At 49.0% G+C, this 16,982-nt stretch overlaps 1 protein-coding gene across 4 annotated transcripts in view; it reads right to left on the bottom strand.

The window, feature by feature from the left end:
* Window positions 1-845: 845 nt before the first annotated feature.
* The window catches only part of fam13b (family with sequence similarity 13 member B), a 30,000-nt gene continuing 13,863 nt past the window's right edge, over window positions 846-16,982 (bottom strand). Inside the window, exons 8-24 of one of the 4 annotated variants that reach the window (XM_077021325.1) lie at window positions 11,458-11,499; window positions 10,097-10,216; window positions 9,682-9,793; window positions 8,885-8,994; window positions 8,587-8,641; window positions 8,376-8,490; window positions 7,562-7,627; window positions 6,765-6,975; window positions 6,516-6,654; window positions 6,249-6,330; window positions 5,679-5,822; window positions 4,843-5,066; window positions 4,424-4,507; window positions 4,205-4,300; window positions 3,586-3,887; window positions 2,900-3,001; window positions 846-2,692 (exon numbers count right to left, since the gene is read on the bottom strand). In XM_077021325.1, coding sequence (XP_076877440.1) covers window positions 2,569-2,692; window positions 2,900-3,001; window positions 3,586-3,887; window positions 4,205-4,300; window positions 4,424-4,507; window positions 4,843-5,066; window positions 5,679-5,822; window positions 6,249-6,330; window positions 6,516-6,654; window positions 6,765-6,975; window positions 7,562-7,627; window positions 8,376-8,490; window positions 8,587-8,641; window positions 8,885-8,994; window positions 9,682-9,793; window positions 10,097-10,216; window positions 11,458-11,499 — 2,128 coding nt within the window. In that variant the 3' untranslated portion in view covers window positions 846-2,568. The remainder of the gene's footprint in view (window positions 2,693-2,899; window positions 3,002-3,585; window positions 3,888-4,204; window positions 4,301-4,423; window positions 4,508-4,842; window positions 5,067-5,678; window positions 5,823-6,248; window positions 6,331-6,515; window positions 6,655-6,764; window positions 6,976-7,561; window positions 7,628-8,375; window positions 8,491-8,586; window positions 8,642-8,884; window positions 8,995-9,681; window positions 9,794-10,096; window positions 10,217-11,457; window positions 11,500-16,982) is intronic. The other 3 variants (XM_077021326.1, XM_077021328.1, XM_077021327.1) reach the window with 3 other exon arrangements.

Genomic DNA, 16,982 nt, shown 5'->3' with positions numbered 1-16,982 from the left:
TGAATTTTACCTGAAAACATCTATCAAACAAATTAATGATTTTTTTCATGAAAATATCAGTGAATAATCAGAGGGTGGCAGCAAAGGCCTCAGAATCTACTGACTGTTCAGTTCAGAAGCTACTGACTGTCCTGTAAGGAGCTTTGCTCAGTCACTTTCTTTTTTTTTTAGTACCTGTTAAATGGCTTATACAAACATTACTTATAGGACACCTTTTTCATTTGATTGGCATGTGTGTAATTGTTAAAGATTCCTTAAAAAAAAGGATCAATCTCGGCATAAAATGTATGTTTTAGAATAACCATGTAAAAAACCCTAAGAAAAGATCAACAAGCCATTTATTGAAAATGCACACAGCGGATACAGAAGGCCTCTCATTCCACTGATAAAGACCTCAATGTTACGTTATTGCTTTTTTCATGGCACTAAAACAAATACAAATATCTGCCATGCAAACTCACTACTGACCAGCTTTTACAAAACTAAAAGCAATTGCTCAGGTAATACAAGTAGCTACTGTACTGTAGACAATTATATAATGTTGAAGGTGAAAGTTACAAAATGAGTACAAAGTAATGCTCATTTTACAAAAGGACATCAGCATTATCACAATCACAGAGTGATGCATAAGGGTTTAACATGCGAGAAACGACTTCCATCAGACACAAGTAGTGCTTCAGTATACAAGAAAACCACAACAAAACAAAAATGGGCTGCATTCCCAGAATGCTGTGCAAATAATGTTCGTTAACTCCCACACGAATTCCAAACACATCCCGTTTCATCCACTTCAGATCAACATTGCGAACTTGGGACGAACGCGAACACGCTGGCCGACCTCCAGATCTCCAACAGCTACACACTCAAGTGCATCTTTGGAGTTAAGCTTTTTTTTTTTTTTAAATCCCAAAACACTAAAGCAATTAACAGGTCATTGTCACACATCCCTCAGCGCTTGAAAGTGCTAATGACACATATTCCCAGACTGACTCCCAATTCAAGTTCCTACTGCTCCTCTGTCTAATGCCCAGAGCTGAACGCTAATATGTCAAAAAAAGTGCCCTTCAATTTAGAGTTGCTTTAATCAAGCAAGGAAAACAACTTTAGATACATGAAGGCATCTACAATAAAGGCTGATGATTTAACCGACAAGATGATGCATGACTTGTTCTGGTGATACACGACTGTTGTCTTGGAGATACATATCTGGGATGGTCACAGATCAGTGATGACCACCTTAGGGTCATAAAAGACCACCCATTAGGAGTGTAGAGTGAGTGGATCAGGCAAATCGGAGGTTCTTCTCTTCCACTGTGAAACTAGCAGCACTCCAGGAGCTGCCTGAACTCTGACCTGAACTCTGACTTAAAGCCACTCAGAGTTCCTCCACGCCAGTGACGTCAAAATCTTTACGCCGCATTCATTTTACAACCAGCACAGTAGGATGAGGGTGCAGGACAAGGCAGTCAGCCGTGGGGCTGCTGAGCTTAGCTTAACTGATGGAAAGTGGGGGGGAGGGGAGCCAGCGGTTGGCAAAGGTGGCGGGTGCCTTCTTCAGCAGGACTGTGTGACACCCAGCGGGGCAGGACCGAGCGCAGCCGCGGGACCCTGTACCAGACAGGTTGGTCGAGCGGTGGCGACCCAAACTACGACTGCGCAGGAGTGAGAGTGGAGAGCAGGACACCGCGGCTGACTGAGGACCTGATCTCACTCTGGACGTTTGGCATGTTCGTTCATCCCCGAACGCTCAGTCGTACACAGAGCCAAGAGACACTGGAGTGTAAAGCAGGAATAGGGAAACTACCTACAGAAATAAATTACACATCTAGATACGCGTTAAAATATTATCCAAACGCAGCCAGACATTAGGTCCAGCTCACAGCGTCGAATTTTCTTCTGTCAGTCGGATCAAGCTTGACTGAGAGTCCATGTGAACATTATTAGAGAAGAAAGAAAAAGAGCACCAACTTGTTCTGCTTATATTGAGAAGCTCAGAAAGAAAAACACTGATATTCAATTAGAGTCTATCAGTAACGCCTTTACGTTTGTTAGGACATACAGTAACATATGTTATGCATCATTGTGCATACAGTTTGGATTTACATGAGTGTAGATACAGAGTTCTGTCTTGATGAGCATCCTTCAAGAGCCTGAAGCCTGAATCATGAGTCTATGAGAGGCGCGCACCACAGCTGTGGGTCGCAAGTTCTGTGTGAGCCGTTCACACGCCATGAGGGTGGGTTCTGACACAGATCGTGTTCCTTTCCACCCTGGGAATTTCTCACTATGAGAAAACAAAGTCGACGTGAAACGAGAAAGAAAGAGAAACCAAAGTCTCAGTGTCAAATGTTGAGGAAGAAAAAAAGGGAAGAAGAAGAATAAAAATCCCTCAGTTGAATGACACAAAAGGAAGACAGGAAGTGGGTGTTGGGTAGCAGGGTGGATGGGTGTTGGGTAGCAGGGTGGATGGGGGTTGCTGTTCCTCTTCCTCAGCACCACTGGGGTTATGGTGTCTCTGAGGAGGTGGGGTGGGGGTGAGGCTGGGATGGTTCTGGTGGACCTGCTGGCCTAGATGGACTTGGAGGAGTCCTGCTTGCTGATGAGGACCTCCAGCAGGCGGAGCTTGGCTTTGATGCGCTTGTACTCCTTGTACTCGTCCATCATGGGCACGCGATCTTCCTTCTGCACGTTCCTGTAGGGGACACGGACAGCCTTCAACATCACCGCACCATCATCATCCTCCTGCACTACACAGACACGCCGCACTACTCTTGTTCCCACTGTACAGTGGAGCTGTGGACGCGTGTGTGGATTAAGGAGAAGCCCTTCGCTCCCACGGACGCCACCACCGGAGAGCGCACGTGTACTGCAGCCTGGGTCCAGATAGGGCGTGGCTCACCTTCCGGTCTGCTGGTAGAACCGGTCCTCAAACTCGCGGATGGTCCGTCGCAGCTTCTTCTTCTCTGCTCGGGCCTTCCACAGCTGCTCCAGGAGCTCGGGCCTGGGGAACACAGTACACTCACTCAGCAGCCCTATATGGTGCTCTGCTTAGTCTCTAGGTCAGACCCCCCCACCCACCACCACCGGACCCGCCGACACACTTTCCCTTCTCAGCAGGGAGCAGCACACCCCGCCACGTGAGGGGCCACGTGAGGGGCCACGTGAGCCGACGGGCTGAGAGGGGAGGAGGAGGTGACCTTACTCTGAGTGGCAGCCAGATCAGCCTAGCCTGGGCCGTCTGTGTGGATCGTGTCCTTCTAGAGGCGACCACAACATTATCCTGCTTAGGAGGTGGTGTCTTTTACAGGCCAGCGGCCCTGCGCCAGCCGCTTTAAATAGGAGATCATATCATTCGTGCGTGACAGGATCGTGGCTCCTGCCTCGTAAACTGGGTAGCGTGTGAGCACGGGCGGTAAAAACGTGCAAAGCCGAGTCAAAGTGGCTCTTCTTAAATGGAGCCTGGCAGCAGGCAGCGATCGTTAAATGCAACAGGGGACTGTGGCGTGGGGCCAGAGCGACACTAAGGTTTAAACTTTGGGTGTCGAGGCCAACGTTTGGTCAGGTGACCCGGTTGGCCGCACTTACATGGACGAGGCGTTGGAGCTGGACAGACGCAGGTCCAGGGTCATCTTGCCTGAGCTCTCCATCTTGGGCCTCAGAATGCTGTCAAGCTGGGGCTGCTCCGGGCTGGGCCGGGCCGCCGGGTCTAACGCGACGATGACCTCAGACTCCAGGCTCGGCAGGCCTCCGCTCTCCGGCTCCCTTCCGCTGCCCTCCTCATCTTCCTCCTCTTCCTCTTCCTCCTTGATCTCATCACAGAAATGGGCCGTCTCGCCCTCGATGATGGGCTGCAGAGTCTGATTGCGTCTCTTGCTGGAGGGGGAGGCCTGGGGGGGTTACAGGGTGGTGGGGGGGGTGTTACAGGTGAGGCTGTGCTGCTCCAGGGTGCATCACTACACTGTACCAACACTGTCACACTCATACCAAAACCATCTGGATTTTCCTCCACATATTCAGTGAGACAACAGCTCATTTGTAATGACCATAATGACGGCCAATACACAACTGGTCCATTACGAATCTATGGGGGCAGCTTCACACTGAGTGCTGTCTAAACAAACATTACAAAGTAGCCAAAAAGCCCAGGCAGATTTGAATCTGTTTAAGTGTGTGTGTGTGTGTGTGTGTCGAGAGAGAGTCTTACAATGATGGGCGTGATGCTGACTCGAGTGAGCATCTGTTTCACCTGCCGGTATCGATCATACAAGGGTCTGACCACCAGGCGCTCCTCACGGGTCACCTACAGGAAGAGAAACCCCATCACCACTGGCCTCCACACCAGTACATTTGCACGATGAAGTGAGCGCAGTGCTGTGTAGTCAGAGAGACTTCTTGGGTGTGTGTGTGTGAGACGGAGCCTTACAGGGCGGCCGTGCAGGCCCTCGTAGTACAGCAGGTTCTTCTGCAACATAGTCTTCTCACAGGAAAGCTGCTCCTTGCTCATTTTCTGTCAAAAACAAGTCTCGATTAACACATTTATCCCACGTTTGATCCCTCTCTCCTTACATAGCTGTGGCGTCTTCCCAATTTGGTGTTTTTTTGTTAGATTAGAATTGTACTGATATTTAAAGACACAAGTGTAATGCGGATTATTCATAGTTGTTACAGGCTCATGAAGGATTGTGAAGTAATAAATTAGCACTGGGAGAATCACCGCCATTACCCTTCCCCACTGTTAGCCTCATTAGCATGTGGTGCAGTACATCTACAGCGAGCACCGCCTGCAGGGGGTGTCGGGTGTGGGGTGAGCGCGTGCGGCGCGCTAGTGTGCGGGCCCCTCACTTTGATGTCCTCCGGCCAGCCGTCCTCCTCCCTCCTGCCCCTGATGTGCTGCTGGATGAGCTGGAGCGTGTCCTCGCAGGTGGGACGGCCCGCCCCGCCCTCGCCGTCCTGATCGGCCCCGCCCCCGGGGGCGTGGTCCAGCGTGGAGCCGAAGCTCTTGGGCAGCGTGTGGCTACGGGGGCGTGTCTTCGGACTCAACTCGCTCTCGCCCTTGTGCTTCGCATCTGTGCCGGCACACGCGTCGACACACACACACACGCACAAAGAGGGGGAGGGGAGATGTGTTAGCAGGCCTGAGATGACGGAGGTTTGCTGAGATGAAGAGGTGACTTAGTGCAGCTGTCCAAGATGGCCACAGCAAGACGTCTATTAAACCCAGCGTGCCTCATTGTGCCCTAGCTGTAAAATTAGAGGACGCGTGAATAAGACGGCAGTGCTAGACCGTCCTAGAACACACCGCTCACAAACCTCAGCTGAGCCAAAACGGAAGAAGAATCACAAAGTCAGCATGGAGTAAGATGGCAGATTATAGCTACTGTCTGGGGGTGTAGACGCCCCAAACCCCCAACCCCTCCAAAACGACAGGAGCAAAAGAAAGGGGGGAAAACCCACAGATAACAAAAAAGGAAGCAACGTTGCATTTGACAGAACAACAAAAACAAGAGACGCGTGGATGAGAACACTCCCATAAAGTACAGCGCTGTTGGAGACCGCGAGCAGAGACACAACCTAAGCAACAAGACAAGACAGAAGGCCCCCAAAACCCCCCCCAACAAAAACGCTAAGTGAACAAGACAAGTGCTAATGTCTACTTACTGCTGTTTGAGTGTACTTACAGAAGTGGCCTGCCTGTCTAGAAGCACTGAGGGGGCGGGACAGTGTAAAATGGGATGTGTTGGGGGCGGAGGAGTGACGTCTGTGTGACTGAAGCACTGCCTGGTGCCTCAGGGACCCTTTGGGTAAGAGGTGCTGTCGTCCTGCTGACGGGGGTCATCCAGGGCGTTTAGTTAGAGAGAGAGAGAAGCTTATTGGGCAGTGCACCTCTGAGGGGGCGCCAAATGGAAATGGAAAATGACTTTGGATTGGGGTGGGGGCCAATCACAATGGACCAACACGTGTGAGTGGGGGGGGGGGGGGGGGGGGGGGTGTCCCGTGTGACGTGGAACGGGGAGACCTCTCCGCTCTGTCTGAGGGGGCTGTACCAACAGACTACTGCTAATGAGTGAGGACGGACCCCAGACCCTGCAGTCAGGTACACACACACACACACACACACACACACACACACACACACACACACACACACACAGCCACCCACCTCCCTCCACACGCACACACTCTCACACCAGTGCACACACCCTCACACTCACTTTACACATATACTCTTTTACTCAAAGGCTGCCTACCTTTAAGTTGTTTGCGGATTTTGGTGAGGTCGGCCATCCACTTTAGGACCTTGGGATTAGCAGCTTTGTCGGCATGAGAGGGCTGAAACGGAGAGGCAGAAGTGAGATTAGCCCTCTCCCTCTCTCCCTCCCCTCCTCTCTCTCCCTCTCCCCTCTCTCCCTCCCCTCCTCTCTCTCCCTCTCCCCTCTCTCCCTCTCTCTCTCTCTCCCTCTCTCTCCCTCCTCGCTAAGAGAGTAAAAGCGCGCTCATGATGTTGCAGTGCCAACCATGTAGTTCTTGTCTTTCTCAAACTGCTCTTCAAACTGCTTGATCTTCTTCTTGATGTTCTGGAGCTTCTTGGTGAGCTGCTGAGAGACCGTGTCTCCTTTCACACTCTCTCTGCAGCTGAAAGATGCCCGGCGAGGCCTGCAAGAGGAGACCGGTGAGGTGTTAACGTCAGAACGGGGACGTGTGTGAGACTGCCTGTGTGTGTGTGTGTGTGAAGCCAAATGAGAGTGGTGCGCTGGACTCTTTACCTCCCGTAGGACAGAGCTTTGGAGGGGGACGTGGCGTCCGAGTCGTGCTGTAGGAAGCGCTGGCTGTGGCTGAAGTCCAGGAAGCGACGGGCCAGCAGTGGCTGGGCGTCGTCCTCCAGGGGGAGGGGCAGCATGCGGCCCGCCAGAGGAGACAGCTGGGCCTCCCCACACTCACTGTCCTCCTGCCAGGACATGAACACCGGCACGGGGTCTACACACACACGCACACGCAGACACACACAGACACACACACGCAGACACACACACGCAGACACGTTACCAAATGTAAAACAGTAGGCGAGAGATATGCAATATCTTGGGAGATGTTGTGTCCCCTGCTGGGGGCCAGCGCGGGCGTGTTTAGTGAGCTATAAGGCGGGCATGAAGACCAGCAGAAGAGCAGGAGGACAGAAGATAAACTGAGCAGTGTCTACAACACACAACGCCACACTGGCCAAGCAGAGAAGTGGGGCGAGGGCTGTGGGTGGAGGAAGAGGGCTGTGGGTGGAGGAAGAGGGCCGTGGGTGGAGGAAGAGGGCCGTGGGTGGAGGAAGAGGGCCGTGGGTGGAGGAAGAGGGCCGTGGGTGGAGGAAGAGGGCCGTGGGGTTGGATTAAGCGCTCTGTGCCAATGGAGGAGGCTGTGGTACAATGGCCAAGGTGCAATCCCACACCACACACACATCAGCCAGGGGCAGAGGGAGCTTCTGCCCTGCAGGGGTCACAACAGCCCTCCGCACCCTCCACGAACACACACGCCGGTTATGAGGAGGACGAGTGGGTGTGGACGTGCTACTTACCGCACCCTTCCTGCTGCAGGTGCATACATGTGAAGTCTATGAGGGGGAAAGTGTTGGGGCATGATGCTGACCACGCATGGGTGGAGGGACACAGGAGACAGAAGGAGAGAGAGAGAAAAAGAGAGAGAGAGAGAGAGAGAGAGAGAGAGAGAGAGAGAGAGAGAGAGAGAGAGAGAGAGAGAGAGAGAGAGAGAGAGAGAGAGAGAGAGAGAGAGAGAGAGAGAGAAAGAAAGATAGCACAGAAGACCATGGTGAGCTTATTGACTCTCCGTACAGCATCACAAGGCCACACGCACATACACACACACACCCCTATAATGTTATGAAGTTACAGCTGAAGAGAAAACAGGTAATGACTCGTTAACTTGAATGTGGTGGTTGTCAGATTTCTTGGGTGTCGGAGGTCAAAAAGAGCTCTCTCTCTTTCTCTCTGCCAGGACAATATTATTAACAATTTATGGAATGACACCGTGTGCAGTTTCAAAACTCTCCCTAGTTGATAGATAATCTATTAGAACTCGATTTGCACCAATACACTTTCAGTAATAGTTGATCTATTAAATCCAAAAACCTGTTTACACTTTTGTTGTTACCAAAGTCACCACATTATCTGTGGGCCGGGAAAACACACGCACACACACACGCACGCACAGTCTCAGTGTTTCTTTGCATAGAAAACCTGCATTTGCACTGAACCCTGCATCCAGTGCACTGTCCCATAAAGCATGTGCAGCAGGCCCAGTGGTGAGCTGGCCGACCGCAGGACACCAGGTTGTAGGCAGTGCTAACAGGACAGCTGGACAGAGGGAGTTACCTTCCCACGTCCCATCAGAGGGGACTGAGCTGAGCTGGACATGGCTGCCGTACTGCCCGGGTTCCTCTATGCGCTCTGTGTTAGCGTTTAGATCGCGAGTGTCCAACGCGGAATCCTGGGGGGGGGGGGGGGGGGGGGGAAGAGGACACAGCGGAGTTAGCCACCGCAACCGAGCTGTACCGCCTGTCAGAACTCTGTGGGTATTACTCACCAAGGTGGTGACATTAGTCTGGTCCATGTGCTCCCACACCGGGTCTGTTTCCAGTCTGGGGGGGGGGGGGGGGGGTGAGACATGCATACATTGTCAAACAATCTGCTTTACGAGAAAGACAAAATAATAAAAAAAATATCAAGTGGCAAGCGAATGCTGACTTTTAGCTCTATAAAAACGTCAATCCATCTGAAAAACTGAATCCTGGATCTACAACACACCAGCCTTGGAACTGAAATCCAAAGTGCGAGCTTCTATTATACTACTGGCTGGGCCTCATGCTGGTCAAACCTCTCACCTTGAACTCGTGTTGATATTGTTCTCAGCGTCTACGAGGGTCTCGCTGCGGAGGTCCATGCTAGAACTTTCCTCTGGCGAGAGACCGCTAGACTGAAAAGCTTGAAATGCCTGTGAAAAAAGAGTGGATTCTGTTGTTACTTTTTAATATAAATCCAAAACATTAAATGCTGGTTTCATTTTCTGAAATATTAACCTGGAACAGGAGCGGAACGCTTGTGTGACTTTTTAAGGGCATACACAAATAATGAGAGCTCAGGAGACCTCAAAGTAAAGTGTGTCTGGAGTACTTTAAATACAGGAGGAGCAGACAGAACTAAACACCAGCCCTGTTAGCGCTAAAGGCCAGCGGGCGGTGGGACGGGCCGGATGGTGTGGCTGCGTATGCAGGATGTTGCTGGGCAGACGCTGCTGCCATTCCCCTGCACGTCTATTAAAAGAGGTTGACCCATTTCAGGGATCTACAGGGATGCCGACCACAGGTTTAATGGGTGTGTAGAGGGGACAAAGGAATAAAACCCAAGAAGAGTAGTTAGCCCTGCTATGCTGGGGGGGGGGACGACGACATGGTCCTACAGGGGGCGATCCACAGCCTGTGGTAGCAAAGAACACAGGCTGTACTGGTGAGGAATGGGCCACCAAGTACTAGGAGCTCATGTTTCACACACGGGGCGTGATTTTCAGGCTGGTGTGAAGAAACTCGTTGGTGAAAGACCAGCACACACACACACACACACACACACACACACACACGCACACGCACGCACACGCACACGCACACGCATCCTGCTGACGAACCTCATTGACTTCCGCAGACTGGTCCTCCTCGGGAGAGCTTGGAGAACCCGACTCGGTCTCATCTTCTCCTTCATCCTCTTCTGGCTCTGCCATCTTCTCAATTGCACCATTTCTGTAGAGGCATACAGACCGGCTCTAGATGACTGGATAGAAGTAACTAAAAACATCTACATAATCTCTTTAAATGTTACATTGGAACAAACGGTTCAAATATTTAATCAGAGTTGAGACCAGATTTGATAACGGAAGATCTATTTATAAGAAAGCAACTGGCTTGTTTGGTTTGTTTATTTTGTTTACAAGGAAATGTAAATTGAGAACCTATAAACCTATAAAAATTTAACTATAACTAACTCTAGCCTCAGCTCACATACATCTGTGGGAGTGTGTTTTGATCACTTGTACACACACTGACCCGTGGCCCGGTTGGCAGGACGAGCCCTGGATCCCATAGCTGTTGAGATCCTGGTCTATGGAGCTCTGCAGGTCCAACAAGTGCTGCTCAACAGCTGCACGGATGGTCCGCTGGAGGATACTGCGCGCACACACACACACACACACACACACACACACACACACACACACACACACACACACACACACACACACACACACACACACACACACACACACACACACACACACACACACACACACACACACACACACACACACACACCATTTGAGCTCCCACAGGAACGCAAAAACACATGTACACGGAGTTGTACACTTAACCATAACGTGGGTGTGCAGGAATGTGAGCACAGTACTCTCCATACGCTACATCTCCACCATTTTAGAGGCACCCGATTCTGGTTAACAAGGTTAGACAAGAAGATCTTGGCAGCAGTAAGCAGTCCTGTCAGCACCAGCCTGGAGTCCCCAGTAGCTACCGGCCATCTTAAGCCCCCTGTCTCTGTCTACAGTGCTCCAGCATCACTACACCGGGAGTGTGCCGCTGTGCTCACGTAGGGGAGTGGCCTACCGGGGAGCGTGGGGCGGGCGGGCATGACTGCCACCCAGTTCTGAAGGTTCTCTGCACACCAAAGCTACACACCAGCCAGGAGGACAATGCACCGGTGACACCGGTGACCCACTGCAGCAGAAGCGATAATGGGCCGTGGGTTGCACACTTACGCCACTCTCCCACCGGCAAAACTATCCACCCGTTAGCACACACAACGCGCACTGCTGCTTTGTTGCTACGCACCCACAGTGCTAAGCTAGCTCGCCACTAAAACGCAAACAGTAGCAACCACCCCTGAAAAAATAAAGCCAAGAGTGTTCCGTTAACCATTATCTACCCATCAAACTTCACACTACAGCCAGCTGCCAGTTTCCGTAACCCTGCCTGCGCTCTGTAGAGGGACCTCATGCAGGCACTGTGTTCTCCATTACACTGAGCCCATAAAACCTCAGCACTTGCTAATCATTTAGAAACACAGGTTATCTTCTTCCACCACTGCACTCTGTCCTGACTGCGGCGAGGAGGTCTACTGCACCAAGTCTGCATCACCGACCAGCCCAAGCTTCTCTGGGTTAATGTCTATAATCTTATTCGTCCAGCCTTGACTTCTGTCCAAAGAGAGGGAATGTTTACGGTGTGTTGCCTTTGTGCAACACTGTGCATTTGACAAGGTGGGAAACATAATTCAGTATGGGCATAATCTAGTTCCTGCATGAACACTGTGGTTGGACAGGTGTCTGAATGAGCTGTGTGCACCAGTGATAAACAGGCGGCGAGACGAATACAGTGAGTGGAAAGGCTGTACTTACTCTGCAGAGTCTGGAAGGATAGTGATGGAAGAAATGTGGGAGCTGGAAAAGAGGAGAGAGGAGCAGCGTTAGGACGCAGGTCACACCGTACGCCTGTGGCCTGTTCTTAATCCAGGCTGCTGTGTTAGGGCACGAGGGCCTGGAGGGGCGGAGCCTGGCAGGGCGGGGCCTGTCGGGGTGGGGCAGGGTGAGCAGAGGTGAACGCCGTCGAAGGCTGCTGACAAAGTCCTCTTACACAGCTGCTGCGTCATTCTGCTATAGCCACCAATGCCAGCAGGGGCAGGCAGGTCTGTTCAGGGCACTGGGTGGTTTGTTTCAAGTGTGGACAGTGAACAGATCAGGGAGGCGGCGTATGGAAGGAAATGTTGGGATGTGTCTGATTCTATAAACATGATATGGCATGTGAAGAATCCTGCTTACATAACGGAGGCACTCGTCGCTGTCAGCACAGGGATCGGGTTAACGGGTCCAAGCGGTTCTAAAACCTGCAGTGGACTATTGTGACCGATACAAACACCCGAGAACAGACATGACCGGGTCAGGCATTCCATGTCAGCTGGGAACGACGATCAGGTTATGTGGTACAGTGTGGAGCAGGGTGAGGATCTTCACACAACTCTGCTGCTGGGCAAATGTTCTCATGTCTCACATATCTGTCCAAGAACACGGAGGACACCCACACCCGACTCTCAGGATGCCACAAAGATATAAAGCCACACACAGAACACGCAGGGATGTCCATACAAAAGCACATTTGAATATCATCACGATGTTGGTAAACCATCTTTTCAAAAGTCAATTCCTACTCATTAACCACATAAAACTACATTAAAACTACTTTAAAACCCTCCCAGATACCAGAGAAAACTGCTCTGCACCCAGAACAAGTCGACTTGACTGTTGGAGGATAAAAGGATCTCGAAACAGGATCATGAGAAAAATTGTCAATAATGCCCGCTAGTCAGTCAGTTTTGGTTTGCACATCAAAGTACAGCGCTAGCAGTGCTGAAGGAACATCTGAAAACAGAGCCAGCAGTATTGACAAAAAAGTTACTATGAATTTAATTACATGGAAGTGGTTTGGGTAACTGAAAAGTGATGAAACACAGATTAAGTCAGCAAAACAAGCCAATGTGTGATGTGCGATAATGTTCAACAGTACGATGACATGATTTGCAATAATCAAATTCTTAAATGTGCAAATTAGCAATACAGTTCCTGTGTCTTTCTAACATGTTCACTAAAGAAAAAGATTTCAAAGACATTTTTACTAAGAAAATGACATATGAATACCTAACAAATTAAAATAACATTAATTTAAATAAGACAACTCAACTACAAAACAGAATGTTTCTACTGTTAATTTTAAAACATTTTCTTTTGATGTCCAAGGCGAAGAATGTACATGATAAAAGGAGTTTAGTGAAACGAACAAAAATGAATCCATGTCCACCAAGAGGAAGCTGAAGAAACCTTCAGTGACCGACTTACAGACAGCAGAACAATCTGAGGTCAGTGAACGGCTAGTTGGAGCTTGATATGATTGACCAACTGTTGTGTATGTTTCATCTGATAATAAAGATGAAATGATAAGAAGAATCGTTTTATTTACACGTGCCGTGAATTTTCATCGCATCTTTTACAATGTGTTTATTGGACACATACAGGAGTTCAGGAGTGGGAGGGAGAGGATGGATTCGGCTGAGCTCACACAGAATACATGTCCAGCAACATCAGCAATGACACATCTCAGCATCTGACTCAGACATGTTTATAGTTAGACTGTTGAGGACTCTAAACTAAACCGATTCATCCTTGGAGTAACAGCTCTAATAAAAACGTTTCAGTGCTGCTACAGAAATGGCCCCCAATCGTCTTCTCTGGCTGGAAACAAACAGCTAGCCCACTGACCCACCGAGGTGACAAATACACTTCTACACAAACACAACTTCTCCTACGTTTAACTGCTTCAATGGAGAAGTTACTCAGAGGGGTTTTGACGGGGAAACAACTGAAGCAGTGTCAACCCTGAAGTGAAACATTCTGCTAAGGTACACGTATCATTGATGGATACGACCAATCACACTCCTCTCTTCTACAGGGCTGAACCTGAAGGATCACCATGTACTTTTCTGTCTTCTAGATTTGCTGCTGTTTCATCATGAGAGCGGAACACTTGAGGACCAGGAACCACACCTCCTCTGACTCTGCACTTTCAGCCTATTAACTGAGCACACACTGCCAAGCATAGAATATTTGTGTTTGTGCGTGTGTGTGTGCTACAGGGCAGTGAGAAGCAGACGCTTGTTATGATTCAGCAACTTTGCAGGTCGCAATTTCTCACATTCTTCACTGCTCTCTCACTGCCCAAATCGGAGGCAATTATCAACCCTTTCTGACGACATGCACACACAGAAACATGCACGTCAGACACAGGGCCTGGAATGCCACTGGGTCAAAGCTATGCTACCTGTAAGCCCCGACAAACAGATCCAGAGTGATGAAGATATGATCAACCATTCTACTGCAGAGAGCACAGCAAATCAATGAAGCGCCTTCCTTCAACATTCCCAGCAGCAAGTAACACAGCACACCTTCTACCCAGCTCTCCACACAGACGCCTCTGGCCTCCCTCACACACGGTACCTGTGCAGGAGCACCTCGCAAGCCATTTCGGGCGGCTGGGTTTACGCGGGCGAGCCGCTTCCGTGGCGTCGGTGGACGGGCAGGCGGGTTATCCTGACGGGGCGCTGTGCGGGACGCTGTGCGGGGCTGGCGCCTGTATGAGCAGGTTGAGGAGTAAGCACGAGCTGCCGGCTCTCATCCTGCAGGGTCCCGTCTGCGTGTGCGCCGTGCTTGGCTGAGGAGTGCTGCAGCAAACGAGACGGACCCTCGCTCAAATACGGAGCTTAGTGACGCAGCCCGCACCAGCAGCACTACAGGCCAATGGGAACGCCGCCCCAGACGAGGCCCCTCCCCCAGCCTCTTCCAGTAAACAGTGGGGGCGGGACGTCTTGCACACACCCCCGCACTGCAGTGCTCAAACACTCCAGCACCTGTCAGGCTGCCTTTATATAACCTACTCATCACCCGAAGATCTGCCTGGCATCCACATACCGCTTATCCTCAACCCCTTAACGGGGAGGACTTTAGTTCTGATAGAATCACTCAACCCCTTCTTTCCAGCGGGAAAAGCATCATGATGTGTTTTGCGTTTGTCTGTACAATTACACACACACACATACACACACGAACACACGCATGCATGCACACACACCAGCGCATTAATTTGTCAATGGCTACATCCTTTAGAGACCAAAAGAACAATTCCAAAGGGTAAAATGATGAAAGAGATAAGGAAGTCATACATAAACTAGGTACACTATGTAAGTCACGTCAAGTGCAGGAGTCAATCTTGTGTTGGAATTGGGCAACACTGGAGATCTGAAGGGTCTGAGACCTGCAGAGTCACCAGAGCACTTGAACACCAAATGATCAAGTCAAGTCAGCTCTGTAATAGAGGAAGTGGAGTTGTGGGGAGCTGCAGACAGGGTGGAGCATCAGCGACCCCTCCACCTTCTACATACCACTACTACGTCAAAACCAACTGTTCACACATCCAACCAGCCGGCCGACAGCCAATAAAGTGTCTCGAGAACACACACCTGTATCCTTCCGTTTATTTTGGGGACATATGAAAAATACTTTCCACAGTTGCCAAAAGGGATGTATGGCAAAGTTTTAATTTAGCTTTGAGGTGCGTCTAGGGCACAAAACAACTCTGTCGTGCGGCACTTTCCTAAAAACAGGTGTGTAAACTGAAACCTTTGTTTACCGCTTTAGGGACCATGCACTTAACAAGTCTCTAGGCAATGTAAACTATGTTAACTACGTACGTCTGTTTCTAGAACAAAGGTCTGGACATCCAATATTATCTAAGCAAAACGTGTAGAAAAGTAACTAGGATTCTTCCAGTAGCCAGTTCTTTCCTTTTCAGTAGTTATGAGCGTTTTTGCCCTCTGCTACATGACGAGGGAAACACACATCATTAACTAAAACACACTGTAATATAATAGCTTCTAAAAGTTGGGAAAAAAAACATCTGTGAAAATGTATTGTCATGATGTAAATGTTCCTGAAGTAAATCATGGCACAAGGACACAGTGTCATTGATATTAAGTACTAAATTTATTCCAGTGCTAACAGCTCCCCCTTGGGGAGAACTTACAATTGATCCTAAACGTGAGTGAGCGTGTTTGCGCGAGTTACAAGCCGCCAGGTCTTACAGTGCAATACATTTGTTATTGAAAAAAGATTCTGTCCAAATACAAACAAACATGATCTTTATATATTATTCTGTGATTTGATCTGTGATACATTGCTATCAAATTGGTTTTTTTGGATCACATGGCATGTGTCCACTACTGTGGTACAGAGTGTCCACTACTGTGGTACAGTGTCCACTACTGTGGTACAGTGTCCACTACTGTGGTACAGTGTCCACTACTGTGGTACAGTGTCCACTACTGTGGAACTCTGTTGCTACACATGATTTCCTTGAAAGTGAAACATGTTGGCTAGACATGACTGTCAAGTCTGATGTAGGTCAGTCATATCTTTAGCTAAGCTAGCTATCATAGCTGATGATAGCATGAGACAAAACAATTGAAAAACTATTTCTTAATCTTCTCAATACACCGATATATTGGCATATTAAACATTCATCTGAAGACCACGTCCAACATCCAAGGTGACAACACTCTACAGACATCCAGCCAGCATGTTTTTCTGGTTATTAAACATATATCACAAAATTTCCAATGCAGGTCTTACAGCTGTTTGTTAAAGACAATCAATTTTTGAATGTTACCAAGAATTCCTTTACTACTAAAATGTAGCGTGCTAGTGTCAGTATTATGATGTACAACAGTAGGAAAAATACAGCCATGTCCAAGACAATAAGGTTGAACAGTTCTTTATAATTATAAATGCCTAAAGCCAGAGTTTTCCTGTTATTCATGGTTGGACTTGATGATGGTGTCCAAATTGAACCAGCCTGATCTAGGCATGGAAAAACACGTTTTGAATACAAGCCAGTCATTTTCTTTAGGTAAACCAAAACCACAGGCATGACCAAAAATGTCAATCCAGCCATCGTCCGACATTCATTTTGAGAACTGGATCAAATAATAGTTCACAGTGAAATTATTTCAGAACTGAAATGGGCTCAGATAGTCAGTATCCTACCCACCAAAGCATCTCAACATTTTGCATTTCTTTGTTACCACTAATAAATTCTCATGGTGAAGTCAATAGAGACATCTTTGCTCCTAAAGAAAAAAAAAGTGTAAAGACTATGGAGTAATCTCCAATGACACTACAGTAATAAAGACATATGAGAACCAGATATTGGCATGAAGTTTTAAATCCCTTGCTAAGTGCTTGGGTCTATCACCACTAATTAAGGTACATAATACTGACCACATCAGCCCCTCTGGGTCTTAATTCTCCTGCTGCCACAGGAA

This window comes from Brachyhypopomus gauderio, chromosome 11 (assembly GCF_052324685.1).
Source record: "Brachyhypopomus gauderio isolate BG-103 chromosome 11, BGAUD_0.2, whole genome shotgun sequence".
In the NCBI taxonomy this organism is placed as follows: Eukaryota; Metazoa; Chordata; class Actinopteri; order Gymnotiformes; family Hypopomidae; genus Brachyhypopomus; species Brachyhypopomus gauderio.
Note: the sequence above shows the minus strand (reverse complement) of the source record. Positions and strands in the feature narration are given on the sequence as shown.